Raw genomic sequence first — 14,975 nt, 5'->3', positions numbered from 1 at the left:
CCCAAAAAAAAAAAAAAAAAAAAAAAAAAAAAAAAAAAAAAGGCCAAAGTGCATCTCCAGCCTCCTTCCTGACCTGAGGAAGCCTCAAGGAACAGTCAAACGCCATCCCCAGAAGCGTCCTGCTCAGCCTGCAGCTGGCTGTGCCCTTGCATCCCTTGGAGCCCCCCAAGCCTACCAGCTGCTGGCAGCCCCCAGGGAGAAGCAAAGCAGCTTTTCTGGTGGGAAGAGTAGAGCCCACACAGAGAATGGGCTCTTCTGCTCAGGATTATTTGGGGCTAAGCCCGTTGGTGTGAAACGCGATGGAGAGCTGCCACAGAGACAATACCTCAGTGCATCGCACTTCAGCTTCCCCCATCGTCTGAGCTTTGCTCGACTTTGTTGAGCATCCTGTCTGCTGACTGCAAAACAACAGTTCTGGGTACTTCATGAATTGCAGATGGGAACCACGTTTGTGAGCGATGAACACACAGCCTGACTCAGGAATCATGAGTCAGGGAATTGCACAAGACAGCTGCAGAGTCAGTGTCTCCAGCTGGCAACATCTTCCTCCGAAGTGCCCAAAATAATGAGACGTTTCCTCCCCCGCTGGTGGCCTGGAAGCTCTAGGAGGAAGCAGCAAGGGCAGCACAGCCCAGATGGGTCAGGGCACACTGAGAGAACGACCCTCCTGCTTTTCTGGGGGGAGCCCGTGTCTGCTGGGAGCAGCCCCAAGCCACGGGTGGGGAAGGGGACATGGCATGGCCAGGCTGGCCAGCAGCAGGATGGCGTCCCCTGGCACAAACCAGGTCCTTCCTGACACTTTGTGTCTGTGTTGGTGTAGCACAGCACGTCCCCAGGTGCCTGCGGACACCAGGATGGGTCAGAGCAGAAGCCCACTTCCCACTGACCCCAACCATACCTAGGTATCTGGGGAAGATGACAACGAACACACACGATACTTCCCCTGAATGTTGTCTGTGTCTAACTCTACCTCAGAAACCTTCTCAGATGGAGGCAGCTGTGTGTGTTCGGCAAATCGACAGGACTCACTCTCTCGTGAACCTTCCTGGTTTCCCCTTAAGCACTTGGGAACTTCCATCTTTCACAAGGTTCCTCGCCTGAGCAGCTCTGCCTGTTGTGAAGTACATTGCCTCCACCCACTTGTCCCGAAACCACCACCTTCTAGCTTCTTCTGATGCCCTTTAGTTCTTGTACCAGATGGAAGAGCAATCAATCAACCCCTGCCCATCCTCTTCAGGCTGCTCCCATTTCTAAAACCTCTGCCGTGGCACTCCTAAGCATTCCCTTTTCTGGGCTGAAGAGCGCTAGCATACTTAGCTGCTTCTTCTGTGGAAACATTTCCAGAGCACTGACCATCCTTGACCTTCTCTGAATTTCTGCAGTCCTAATATATCCTTATGAGATTAAGACACTGTACCACACAAGACAAGATGCAAGCAAATAATTAATTTATACGGTGTCATAAGACCTCCATTTTTCTCCTCTAATATTTTATTTGCTTTATGTGATTCTTTTTCAATTTGCAGTATTAGCTCTTTCATCTGCCACTGAGCTCATGTTTTCACCCATCTATCAGAATGCCAAAGCACAATAAAAAGAGACAGTATCCTCCAGCCCCAAACCTGGCCGATGGCTCCCTCAGTGCCGAGATAGCCATGGAAGTGCAGTGCTTACCTGGGGCTTGGCTTTGCGCTGGACCAAGCAGAAGAAGCCCATCCGATGAGGTTTTGCCATAAACATCCATGGTGAAATAAATGTCTTTGGTCCGACCATCAATCAGCACCAGAACGATGTCCCTCAGCATGGTGGAATGGGGACCCTGAAGCTCTATGAACTCAAAATCTTCGGAAGAAGAGGCAGCATGGACCTCGCTGATCAGGACAGCAGATGCATTCAGCTGAGAAGTCAGGATGCAGTGGTTGTCTGTGCCTGGGGTGGGCACGGCCACTTGGAAGATCCACTGAGAATCTGCCCCGCGGCACCTTTCTATTGACTCATCCATGGTCCTGAAGGTGGAGTCCTCCAGAAAAGCATCTCTGCCAGGAGTCAGTACACGGACCAGAGTGTCCGCTCTGTCCATCTCCCTAGTCTTATGGACCAAGGCATCGACCAGTCCACTACTTGTGACGTCCATGCCTTCCCTATAGTTCCCTTTTCCATAGTACAGAGCGATCGCATCGGGGCCGTTCTGGATGGTGTTCTTAGGAATCACTATTGCTGGGTTCACAGAAGGGGACCCAATGAGAAGGAACCCTTGGCCATTAGTAACCTTGCCCTGAAGGTTCAAAACTTTGTAAGCTCGGTTTCCATTGCCATTGTAGAAAACCAGATAGTAGCCATCCAAACGGGCCGTTCGGCCACTGGTGTGATAGAGCTCCACAAACTCAGAAGTGTCCACTCCTGGAGAGTCGGCATTGACTTCATTGATCAGGAGGGTGTGCTCTGTGTTCTGGTCCCTGGGGTTTTTTATGAGATTCTGGGCAGGAACCTTGGGAAACCAGATGTACACAAGCACCATCAATCCAACCAGACAGACATCTCCCATGACGATAGCTGGGATTTCTGTTTCAGTTCTGATCTAGAGGAGCAAAAGCCTGTCCTGACAGCACAGAAAGAAACTGCTGCTGCTGGGCTGCTGTAGGACAGCAAGACAAGGCCTCCAACCTGGCTGCTGGCTGGAAGAGGCACTTCTCTACAGAGCTCCGGTTTGCAAAGCACAGCAGCGGTCTCACAAAAATCAGACTGGAAAAGGTATGGTTTGAACAAGGTTTTCCCAGCTCAGCTCCTTTAAGAGGAAAGGGAGGGGGAGAGAAAAAACAAACAAACAAACAACTAGTTAGGAAACACAGAAACACAGCAGTGCAATTTAATGGCCTTAAAGCCTCAGTATGTGCGGACATCTCTAATTTTTCCTCCCCGCGTTTCTTCAGAGGTTTATCAAGCTTCCTAACAGTGGTTGCAATGGAACAAAGCCAGCCATTTTCAGTGTTCAAATCTCTGAGATTTGCAGGAACACTTAATGTTGTGTGGTATCTGTATTAACCGTTGTTAATTAACCGTTGTTAAAGCAGCACTGTAAATTAACCGTAAATTAACCGTTGTTAAAGCAGCACTGAAGATGACAGTAACCATCTTCTCCATGCAGGGGAGGACAGATGACCGTGGCAGAATCTTGTCACATCCACTGCAGAGTAGCTCCACGGACCACCAAACCAATTAGGCCCTGCTGCAGCTCCAGCAGATGCAGCCAAGGGGCTGGGGGAGCCACGCACGGATCAGCAACGCACCCCACAGGATCTGCAGCACCATTTCCCCGTATGGATATCTCGGTGAGAAAGCACACGACTCGATCATTCCTGAAGCCAGGTCTAAAGAGTAAGTGGTGTGAAACCGACAAATAAAGATGCTTGTGAAAAATAAATAAATAAATACATAAAAGTAAAATTTGTCCTCTCGCTTACAGAGGTTTCCATGAACACCCTCATGCCACCACCTGAGGGGTTCAGGTAAACTCTGTGCAGCCCGCCTTAGTCCAGCAACCTGGGCAGCCAAGACTGGACATACAGAGGTTTCTTCTGCATGCTGTGGGGCCGTATCCCCTTGGGGCTGGTGGGTGAGCAGTGCACATAACCCTCCAATTCCTTCACATCGTGGCTGTCACGGGGGTGACTGCTGTGTGGGTGGACGCCTGCAGTCCTTTTAGTTAAGTGCCAGCTGCAGCAGTAGCACAGCAGCACGGCTTTGGCTACTGACAGCAGCAGCCAGCAGGCCAGCCTGGCCCGGCTTGCCGCTGCCACCGGGGCTGGCTGTGCTAACTGCGCGCTGAAAGCTGGCACCTGGCCCACACTCAGGACAAAAGGGAAGAAACCACGATAAAAATGAAAAATGATAAAAATGAAACTGCTGTGAGCCAGAAAAGAAAGGACCCTGATGGAGAGGTGATGGTAAGCTGCTCTGCCCCGGAATGCCTCCCCCTCTTGCTGTGCTGGGCACCCCGTAGCCTCCGCTGCTCTCAGGCAACACCAGACCCAGAAGCAACACGTGTGCCCCGTGCCTCCGTGCCATGGGACGGGCCCCAGAGCTGCCCTCTCTCCTGGTAGGTGCTTGGTACCAAAAATATCTCTTTTCCCATCCAAGCACGGATCTTCTACAAACTCTCTGTTACCGTCCCCCTCCGGCAGCCTCTCGATCCTGCCCAGCTCTGGGTCCGAAGAGAAAGAAACCTCACCGACTTCTGCAGCAGCCCATCCGTGCCGGTGCCCTATTTCCATGTTTCTGCCCCCATTTCAGTTACAGGACAGAGAAAGAAAGGGGAGCTCCCCTCTGCGGGTGAGATGCAAAGAAAGCCACGAGGAACGAGAGAACACAGCAGGAACGGAGGAGCCCAGAGCTGGGCAAGCAGCGGGCACCTCCCGGCACGGCTCCGTGCTCCGGCTCAGCCCCGGCCCGCAGCCGCCACGGGGATGGGGATGGGGACGAGGATAGGGACGGGGACGGGGACTCACCGCCGCTCGCTGCCCCGGGACCCGCCGCCGCCGCCGCGCCCGTCGGGACCGCACCGGGGCGGGGCGGGGCGGGAGCGGTGCCGGTGGGGGAGGGCTCGGGCCCCGGCCAGGCCTCGTCCCCCGCCGGGCACTGCCGAGCCGTGCTGTGCCCACCCGAAACGCCAGCCACGCCTGCCCCAGGTCGCTGGCAGCCCCTCACAAGGCTCCGTCCCCCAGATAAGCGCACGCATCCCAGAAGCTCCTTCTGTGGCTCTTGCCGGCCCTTCTCCCTCCGGACGGACGGACGGATGGATGTGCAGGCATTGTGGCCTCCCCACCCGGATGAGCTCTCCCCAGCCAGCACTGCCAGAGCACTGCCGTCCCTCCTCACATCGCTCCCAGCATGGGAACCGGCACCCAGAGGGCTCCGTGACAGCGCTGGGTGGCCCTGCCCAGCCTGCTCTGGTGGCACAGGCAGAGCTTTCCCAGGGGACCGGTCCTCACAGCCCCCACAGCCCGTTGCACCCCAGTGCTGTCTCCACTGATGCTGCTTCCTGGCCGGGGGGGCATTACACCACCTCCTCACCTCCATGTGGTGCTGGGACCCAACTCCCTGGCGAGGGGCAGGCCCAACCTAACTCCTCCTCCCCACCAACTTTGAGGACCTGATTCCCCACACGTGCTCGTGGGGCTGCCCAGGCCCTTCCATGGTTCTCCTCACCGGGAGAGGCCTGTGGGTACTGCCCTGCTGCTGTGGGCGCAGGACTTGGTGGGGCGGGCAGGCTGCGGGGAGCAGGCTGTCCTCACTGCTCAGCAACCAGTACAGAAATCAGCTGCTCCTGCTGCAGGGCCAAATGTGGGCTTCTGTGACTCATCAGCCCGGTGTCTTCCTCCCTCTTGTAACTGGACGCCAGGGCTCCAGCAAGAGGGAAGCTCTGCCAGAAGGGCCGTCCCCCCCTGTGTCCTCAGCGGAGCAGCAGCTGTGGGAAGGGGCTGAGCCACAAGAGGAAGGGTGCTGCCCTGAGGGCTCCTGGGGGCGCAGGGCAGCCCCAGCTCTGTGCCCGCAGCAGCAGACGAGCCTCAGAGCGAGCATCCTGCAATTCTGCCAGACTGGCAGTGTCCCCAAAGCGGTGCTGGAGCGGTTCCCATCTGAGTGCCGAACAAACTTTGGAGTACATGGTGCTAATTACTGGGGCTTGGGGCTGAGCACTGTACTCGATCTGAGGGTTGATCTGAGACAGAGCCTCAACAGCATGATATGTACTTGGTGAGGTCTGCAACGTGGTGCTGTGCCCCAAGGCCCAGCCTCTTCCCATCACTGCTGGTCCAGGCTGTGTGGCTGCCCCCCTGCCCGGGTGGGGGCCAGGCTTTAGCGGCAGGGTCCCACATCGTGTGGCTGTGCACTGAGCTCTGCACTGTGGGCCCCGCTCAGATCTGAGAGTGGTTGGCACATTACACACTGACGGGGAGCCAAGCTGAGCTCTCTGCTGGGAGAGCTGTCCCCGACCTGCCCAACATCTCCACCTTTGTACTGTAAGCCTGTATTCTCCCTGGCACGTTTTGTTCAGTTTAACTATCAGAGTTTGGAGACGTTGTGTTTATGCAATCACTGAACCGCAAAGGATGGTGGAGAGTTGTTTGGGAGGGGAAACACCCTCACCCGAGGGGCCCTGACTCATCTCTTTGTGGACAGGGATGTCACAATCCCAGTCAGGATCCTGGCCTTGCCTGCAGCGGGTCCCAGCCCACAAGTGCCCCCTGCCTCTGCCGAGTGCTTGGCGTAGGGCTTGCTTCGCTCAGTCTGAGCACTCAGAAAGTGCCTTCCTCCCTGCCAGGCCCTTCCCCACAGCCCCCAGCTGCGGGGAAGCAGAACAAGGGTGATTTGGGGACTGAACTCATCTTCTGCTGGCTGCTCCGGGGAGCTGGGAGCCACAGGGCCCCAGGCGAGGGGCAGGGCCTGGGCCGTGCCTCCTGCTTGTGTCCCAGTCGTGGCTGATGCACTCGGGCACTGCTGCAGATGCCCAAATTCTCCTTGTGTCCACTTTGCCAGGATGAGGGCCGGCAGTTCTGGCTGGCCCTGGGCCATACCATGGGGAGGAAAGCTTGGACTCTCACTGCTTTCAGGGGTGTCCGTATCTGCTGGCTGGGCACGGCCACGTCTCTGCTCTCCAGCATACACAGAGCACAGCATCCAGCACAGCGCAGCTTTGCTGAGGCAGAGCTCCCTGGGCTGAGTGTCTGCAGCCATGCAGAACTTTTACCCACCTCATTAGGAGAACGTGCTGTGATGCCAGAAGGTATTTCATACCCATATTCTGAATAAGCTCTGTTGGTTGGAGCTATTAAAGGCAGGAAAAACACGGACAGTTCAGATGACATACAAGGACACATTTTTCTAGTGTCAAAAACAGCCTCAGCAGAGGAAGCTGCGTCAGGAGGGGTTTGGAGCATGGCTGGTCTGTACCTTGACAGACGGGCCTTGCTGCGGGGTGGCAAGGATGGCAGGGACGTGGCCAGACCCAGGATGGTGGCTCTGGTGATAGCGACAGGGTGCTTGGTGGTGGGTGCTCACCACTGCACCACAGCACCGAGGGGTGCAGGGGCTCCCTGTGGCCATGGGCATCATGTCCAGGTGGTCAGCTGTGGCTACCATGTCTGGGTGGTCAGTTGTGGCCATGGGTGCCCTCTTGTGCTGGCCATGGGGACCCTGTTGTGCTGGCCAGATGGCGGTGGTCAAGGTGCCACCAGGCACACGGAGCAGTGAGAGGGCGTGGGGAGCTGAAGCAAAGAGATGGGCAATGAGGCTCAGGTTCCTGATTAAAGCAGGCAGGAGGCACTAGGAGCTCAGTGTTTATTGGTTTTGTTCTGATCACCTGCGGTCTGCACGAGGAATGAGCTGACTGCTGCATGCAGACACACACATGTTGCTGGAGGCTGCCCTGGGAGACCTCCAGGCAGCCCCGAAGCAATGCCAGCTCGGCACAGTGCAGCCGTACCCGATCCCCCAGGCTGCTGCCGCTGCGCTGCGCACCAGGCTCCAGCTGCGCCTGCGCAAACGTGGGAGGTGCGAGGTCCTGGGCTGCACCCCAGCCCACAGGGAGCTGAGCCTGGCCACGTCTCCGCAGGACGCCCACCACCCTTTGTGGAGCAGGTGGAGGAGCTGCTGTGGTCTGAGCCTGTGGAGGGAGCAGCACTGCCCGGCCGCCTGCTCTGCTGCCACAGCCTGAGCTCCCCCCCTCACCCACAGGTAACAGGATCTTTTCTTTTCATTGCTACTCTACGCTGCAGGGCACTGGCATACCTCTCGCCTAGCGCGTGCTGCCTCTAAGGCTACTGCTGCAAGCAAGTCTAACATGCACTGCCCTCCTGAATCCAGAGACCTCACCGCTTCCAGCAAAGCACTTTTAGAGCGACTGGCCCGTCCCTTGCAGGCTGAGAGGTGACAGACGTTTACTGCTTGGGTGGAGGGTGGTACGCACCCACTGGGGGGCAATGCCAAGTCCTCAGGCAGAATTTCGTAGCACCCAGCCAGAGGGTGCTCCCCACCCCCAGGATCAGATGTCAAGGCTTGGGAAGATTGCAGGGGAGCTGGGGCAGAGCTCCAGGAGCTGCAGCCATCCCCTGCGGGCTGTGTGCGCCACCAGGGGAGGGACAGCACCAAACAGGTGTGTCCCTGCCTGGAGGGACAGCACCAAATGCAGGGTGACCCTGACAGCTATTGTCCTCTTGGAGGCTGTTCTCAGCACCTGTATGCTGCTCGCCTGCATCCGCTCCAGATGAAATCCCATGGAAATCCTCATTGTTTATCTACTTCACCTTTCTTCCTTCCCTCCTTGCTGGCTGAAATGCCACAAATTTACAAACTGAGAGATCTGCAGAGAGGTTTTTGCTGTTGTTGTTCTTTGCTTGTTCGTTTTCCTTTTCTTGGCAGATCAAATTCGCCAGCACTGTGCTTCCCATGTGTCCCACTGGTATGTGTCACAGTGAAAGGCCTGCGGCTAAGGAGCAGTTAGCAAATGTTCCTTCGTGTGCCTGTCTGCCAGCCCAGGAGTACAATATTTGGGGGCAGTCTTTCTATTGCCAAAAAAAAAAAGACTGAAAAAGTCGGTGGATGGGGTATAGCAGGTTACACACGATGGCTCAGTACCCAGAACATTTCCACCCGATATATTGACCCTTTTTCCACACTGAGCTTCTGTCACTGCCTCACAGTGTCACTTCCCAGTGCTGCCAAACAGGAGGGGGCTTTGAAAGGGAAAACACTCCAAAGAAGCGCTCCAGTGCTCAGCCCCAACGCTCTCTGCCTTCTCTATCAGTTTACAGATATTGAACCAAAGCAGCAGGCAACAGCTTTGGTCTGGACACCCCGATGGTAGGAAGCGCTGCCAGCCCCTGGTGTCACCAGTGCAGACCCCATATCTGCTCAGCCAGAAGGGTCATGCCAGGCAGCTGTCAGTGCCAGCAGTTCTCAGGTTGTGGGATAGCTTTGCATTCTGCAAAGTGCCTGAAGCAGGCACTTACTTTAGTGGTGTGCTCAGAAACTGGCCAGGCCAAGTCATCTGGTGTTTCTTGAGATTCTGCCTTCTGTTTTTAGGCATTAGCTTTTTCTCTCAGTGTCAGTGCTTACCAGGCCCACCAGCCGTGCGGAAAGCTGTGGCTGCTGAGAGGAGCAAGGAAGGGCTTGCTGTGGAGCAACAGTCTCCAGCCAGTGAATTTCTGATTAAGACTGCAGCTGCACAAACAGAATGGGGTGTTTATTCTCAAGAAACAACAAATGTACCTGACCTGACCTCAGCACAGGGAAAGCTTTTTGCCCTACCCACAGCAGAACTGCAATGCTAAGTGTTCCTCCTCCCCTCACCCAGGTACTCCTATAAAGATGCCCTAATCCCATCCCACCCCACCAAACCCCTTGGTTCACTCCAGGTCTCCTCCAGGAGGGCTGCGATGCCACTAAGTTCTGCAAGCTGCCACCACACGCCATGGAAGCTGGAGCTGTTGAGGAAGAGAAGGAAAGGTAATGAGGCTGGGCTGAAGGTGGTTCCCAAAGACACAAATTGCAGGAGTGGGAAGTGCACAGAGACTGGCAGGAGGAGGAATAAGTGCTGTCAGGCCATACCTTGGTAGGAAGGCAAACCCAGCCATGCTGGTGCTGACTGCACCACAGGAGGACCTTCCTTTCCAGACTGTGGCCTCCACCTTCTCCTTTCCCTTCCCTTTCTTTTCCCAGCTTTGTCCACAAGCAGCGGACTGCCAGGATCCCTACAATGCTGGAGGAAGGGCCATCCTTTTTTGCACTACACCCAGAGCACATGCACATAAGGCACATGTCAGTTGCAAGCCTATGTGGGAAACGTGATGAAGACAGGGCACAATTTAGATGCTTAAACACAGGCGTCTGGTTCTGCTGGGGATGCCACAAGGCACCCGAAAATACTAGAAAGTCTGACAGACTTGGGTCTTACAGAAAACCTGACCCTTGTGGCAGCAGGAGGCCAGGGAGATCCCAGAGGCAACTCCACTGGTACTGGACACTACTGGTGTGCATCTAAACTGCCCTCCCGGAGCAAGCATCCAACACAGGGCTAGTTTCACTTCAAGGAAGATGGCAATAATGGCGACAGAGACAAAGAACATTTCTGGATTTCTGTTCACCTTGACAAACACAGGAGCTTCCACCATCTCTTAGCCCATTGCTGGGCCCTGGGTGGGAGTTTGCTGTGCACTAGGGTGAATGCATCCGCAGCCATGTGAAGTGATCCAGCGGCTGGTTCAAAGGGCTCCGTGAAGTCCAGGCATGGAGGCAATAACATGCAGGCCAGGAGAAAGCGATGGGACACCGAGCCTTACTTCTGGTGTAACAGGAAGCACAGCCTGAGGTCAGGGTATCAGACCAGCCCTCGTGGCCTGCAGTGTGCCTCAGGAGACCCCTTGGAGTTGGGCAGTGTGGGCAAAAGGCAGTGGAGGGAGTAGGGAGGGGAGATGGCCTTTCTCAGTGGGGACATGGGGGATTGGCAGGACAGCCACACCAAATGATGGCAGCAGATGGGTGTCACTGACCCCGTTAGCTGATGGAGCCATATAAAGCAGGCAGTGAGTGAGGACACTTACCAGCAACTTCTCTAAGTACTGTCGGTCTCAGGCTGGATGGCTGTTTCAGGCCTGCAAGGAAAGAACACAACAAAAACATGCAGGCAGTCAGCGAGGGGAATACAAATGCGTCTTGAACAAGAGGAGAAGTAAAACAGGGGCATCACCTTTGCAGGGGACGACACTTCTGTTAGGGTAGAGTGGTGGTCCACAGCCCAGTGCTTGCAGGTAAGTACTGCCAATGTTGCTCATGGCCTGAGGACATAGCTCAGAGCAAGGACCCTGGGGAAAACAAAGTGGGAGGCTGCCTGCAGCGGCCACTTGCTCAGCATCACTGCTCAGGGCACCAGTGAAGCCTGGGGATGCTCAGGCTGGATTGGGGTAATACTGCCATCAGTACTGCCATACGGAGGAAGGGAAGGGGAGAAGGGAGAATCAGCTCAACCTGACAGCTCTTTGCCAGTCCAGTTGCAGAGCTCTGTACACTGACAGCTCCAGCCTGAAATCTCATCTTCGTTGCACTGGTGTAAAACCCAAATTACTTCCATGTCCCAAGCTGGACTTTACACTGGGATGAATTAAAACCAGGGCTAAGCTGTGACAGAGTACAGATGAGCAAACCAACAGCCACAGTAGATCAGATTGCCAAAGGCCCTTCCAGCATGCAGGGGCCCGCTGCCCATTCTTGAAGAGCATTTCAGCTATGAAAAGCTGAGACTGTTTGTCCAGGGAGTGCTTGAACATTTGTACCTACTTCAAAGTGGGGTCAAAACACACACTTAAGCCTTGACTCTGGGAAGCATGAGAAGTTCTTGCTTTCAACTACAGGCAACCCTGGCAGAAAGGGATGTCTCTTTCCCTGCTCATTAGCTCCTGGAAGATGGGCTTGGGGAATGTACTGCCCCTTCTGCTGCGTGTTCAAGACAAGAAGGGGAAGCTGCCTGAACGTCTGCCCACTCCTGGGCACTGGCTGAGGGTCTCCATGATGGAGCCCTGCAGCCAGACCCTTGTTCCATGTTGAGTCTCAGCACTGTGCCCAGGACACAGTTTTGCCTGCAGCAGAGCTCTGGGGAAGCAGGTCACACCGAGCTGCCCCCACAACGTGGCAGGTCATGATTGCCACTGCTGACTGGAGTCCCACACCTACCACCCTCTTCCCACTTTCCTCTGAACTGACATAGCACTGGTGCATCTGCTGAGGAAAGGGCTATAATTATAAACTAGCAGATACTTTACGTGCCTGAAGAAGGTTACTTCAGCTGTCAAGATAACCTGATGCTTAGGGACTCCGTGTCAGCTCTAAATTGCCATGACAGGATCTGGCATGACTTACCTCACAGAGACAAAGCAAGGTTAAACTGTGTCATTACATACACATACTATGCACACAAGACATACTGTATATGACATCATATATGGTATACAGATAATGCTTCACAAATATCCCTCTGTGGGAATACCTAACAATAAATGTGCACGTGTAAACTACTTTCAGCTGCATTTGGTTTGTGAAACCCATACAAATGAATGCATGCTAAAGCAGGTGGAAGTGAGCATAGAATGCTCTAGTTGAATACATACACACGTATCTATATACGTACATACATTCATCTATACAGCGTGTTACAGCAGACAGAGAGCACTACTGCAGTGTTGCAGCGTGAAACCAAGCTCCCCCAAGCTGCAGTTTATAGAAATGTTCTCTGAGTGCATAAGCATTGACCACTGAAACAGAGAAGAAAAAATCTCAAGCAGGTGCTTTTTAGTGGCTACACAACATAAAAAGGTAGTCACACTGCTTTTCTGTTGTTTTTTGTTTGCTTTTCAGAAACCCTATATCCCCTTTGCTCTCCTATTTCCTGAAGTGGCTGGGAAACTAGACAGACAGTTGCCAGGCTGTAAGAGCCCACATGGAGTTTCCACAGGTGTAATTTCTTCCTTTCCTGTCAATTAGGTGATGGTAAACTTTGGACTGAGCCCACTGTAACACAGCTGTTCAGCTCTAGTCTATCAGCATGGGTCGTTTTTAGAGATGAGCCTGCAGCACAGGGGCTCTGCAAAGTAGTAAAACTTTTTGTCTCTGTCTCAAAAGCGCAGCTCCCACCGTCTTTGCACAGATAGCTCGGACAATGCATGCCCATCATTACAGTTGCAGTCAATATGGTGTCGTCCCCAGGGTCGCACTTGGCACAGCCATTGCAGCCCACCATGATGCTGACTCTGGGCTCCATCAAGGGCCCAGCTGCCACCCAGAGACAATGCCCTAGGAAAGACTCCTCCATTCCCACTGAGGTTCCCAAGACAAGGTCCTGTCCTGCTCCCCAGACACATACACAGTGAATGATAGAGGCCACACGGGGCCTTGCTGACATGTCAGCCAGTTTGGGCCACCCATGCAAAACTCCCTTCACTGGCCCATGGCAAGGAAGAAAAAGATACTACCTCCTCCTCACCTCTTCTCCTCCCACATGGCCAGAGTCCCTGCCCTACATTAAACGAGGAGAAGTATCTCAGGACTGTTTTGTGTTCCTCCATGTTCCCCATCTCCATAACTTCACCCTTCCCTAGCCCACTCCTGCAGCTGCTTTTGCCTCCTGCAGCAGCACCCTTTGTCCCAGGGCCACCACAAACCTCCCCCACGGAGCCACCAACAGTTGTCCTCTCACCCCAGAACCCATAAAGGACATGGCTGAGCTTAGGAGAAAGAGTCCAGAAGAGCAAGGAAAGAAAAGAAGGAGGTGACAAGGACAACTACAGCCAAAACAAGGGTGCTCATGGAGAACTGTCTTTACCAGTGACCCTCACGGTATCTCCTGGAAGCAGTCGGGCGCTGTCTTCTCCTCATATAGAGATCTGTGTCTACCGTCTCCTGAACCGCTTGCTCTGGAAGCAGGACAAAGAAAGATAGACCTCTGTTGATAAGCTCCTTCCAGTTTCCAGCAGGCCCTGGGGGCCGGGGGATTGTCTGGCAATAGCTGCTGGTGGGGATTAGGTGCTGTGAGAGGTTAGGAACGGCACCCCGAGTGCTGAATCTCATATAAAAGTTGTGAAAGGTATGCTCGAGCCCTCTTTCCTTGGTTGAAAATGACTTCATTATCTCAAGCTTGATTATACTTTTTTTTTTTTTTTTTTTTTTTTTTTTTTAGTTTGGTGCCTCCTTTTGAGTGGTATGTTTGGAAACCCAGCACATCATCCCCATGAAGATCACAACCACTGCACAGCGCAGGAGGCCAGAGCTAATGCACTCTCCAAGAACCAGGAGGGGCTTCTGAAACCAGGACTGTACCCGGCCCCACACAGCCAGCACAAGGGAGTCACTGGCTTCCAACACGATCGCTGCTCTTGTGTGCTCATAGCAGCAGTGGTCTCCGAATGGCTTCATGGCCTAGCTCTTGGCCTACCTTCTCCTCCATGCTGCATACGCTCATGAACACAGCGTGCCCTCTTTCAGAACCTGAAGCCATCCTTCCTGCTTTCCTAAGAAGCACTTCACCTGCTGTATTTCTCACATGGGTTCAGACAGCACAGAAGAGCACAAACCCAAATGGCCAGAAATGACTCCCTCTTTGGAGAGCTGCCATCAGCTCGTTGCTTTTCAGGCCCTTCCTTGCCAGTTGGTGAACTGAAAATCTGTGCTTGTGCTTGTGTTCACACACATTTCACCACTGTGAAGTGGTATATGTACTTATGTTAAATATGTACGTGTGTGTGCATCTAGCATAAGTACGCATATAAAGAAAGTGTGGTTTCCAAACACAAATCTGCAGGGTTTACAAAATGAGGAAGGAAGTGGGTGAAGTGGCTTTACCTGTGTGTGATAAAACAGAGGAAACTAAAATTATGAGGGCTTCCTTCCCTTCGGCACACACAATACTAAATTGCTGTGGAGCTGGTCAAATCATCCATCACATGGCCTAGCAGATTGGAGAGCTGTTTTTCAGTAAGCCTTTGGTGAGTGGATCCTTGGGATTCAAAGATCCTCTATAGGTGCTGCAAACCAAAGGCAGACATTTGCAGGGATGTTCACAATAGGACTAAGTGTTTAACCTTACAGAAGTATTTAAATATGTGCATCGGCAATGCTCTTAATCACAGGTGACTGTGTCTATCTAGAGCACACCCCCGCAGATGTGATGCCAAGTGCAGGGGGGCAGTGGGAGTCACCTCTGTTTTCCCACAAAATGCTAAGAGGGAACAACCACACCTGGGGGAAGGTAAGGGAGAAAAAAAGTAGATTTGGAAGTGGAAATGTTTGAATATTTAAATATTTAAATATTATATTTAAATATGTAAGACCAGAATCTGCACTAAGATTATCTTGTTACTAATAAATGTTTGTATTTTGGCAACAGAAGATTTGTAAAACAAAACATGGGTTTAATTACTTCATTTTGTTCAAAA

The 14,975-nt window shown here is 53.4% G+C and overlaps 2 protein-coding genes across 7 annotated transcripts in view; both read right to left on the bottom strand.

Moving 5' to 3' along the window:
- The window catches only part of LOC118174225, a 15,927-nt gene extending 11,202 nt beyond the window's left edge, over positions 1 to 4,725 (bottom strand). The window contains exons 1-2 of the mRNA XM_035339422.1: positions 4,506 to 4,725; positions 1,675 to 2,785 (exon numbers count right to left, since the gene is read on the bottom strand). Of these exons, the coding sequence (XP_035195313.1) occupies positions 1,675 to 2,545 (871 nt within the window). The 5' untranslated portion in view covers positions 2,546 to 2,785; positions 4,506 to 4,725. The remainder of the gene's footprint in view (positions 1 to 1,674; positions 2,786 to 4,505) is intronic.
- Positions 4,726 to 7,317: 2,592 nt separating this feature from the next.
- LOC118174227 (UPF0488 protein C8orf33 homolog) overlaps positions 7,318 to 14,975 on the bottom strand; it is a 31,074-nt gene continuing 23,416 nt past the window's right edge. For 5 of the 6 annotated variants that reach the window (XM_035339427.1, XM_035339430.1, XM_035339429.1 and 2 more), the window contains exons 7-8: positions 10,596 to 10,646; positions 7,318 to 9,479 (exon numbers count right to left, since the gene is read on the bottom strand). The gene's annotated coding sequence lies outside the window, so the exon portion shown is untranslated. Of the gene's footprint in view, positions 9,480 to 10,595; positions 10,647 to 13,366; positions 13,458 to 14,975 lie in introns of all 6 variants that reach the window. The other variant, XM_035339426.1, reaches the window with a different exon arrangement.

Source organism: Oxyura jamaicensis, chromosome 14 (genome assembly GCF_011077185.1).
Source record: "Oxyura jamaicensis isolate SHBP4307 breed ruddy duck chromosome 14, BPBGC_Ojam_1.0, whole genome shotgun sequence".
NCBI classification, from domain to species: Eukaryota; Metazoa; Chordata; class Aves; order Anseriformes; family Anatidae; genus Oxyura; species Oxyura jamaicensis.
The sequence above is the reverse complement of the archived record's forward strand: the minus strand, read 5'-3'. Positions and strand labels throughout refer to the sequence as shown.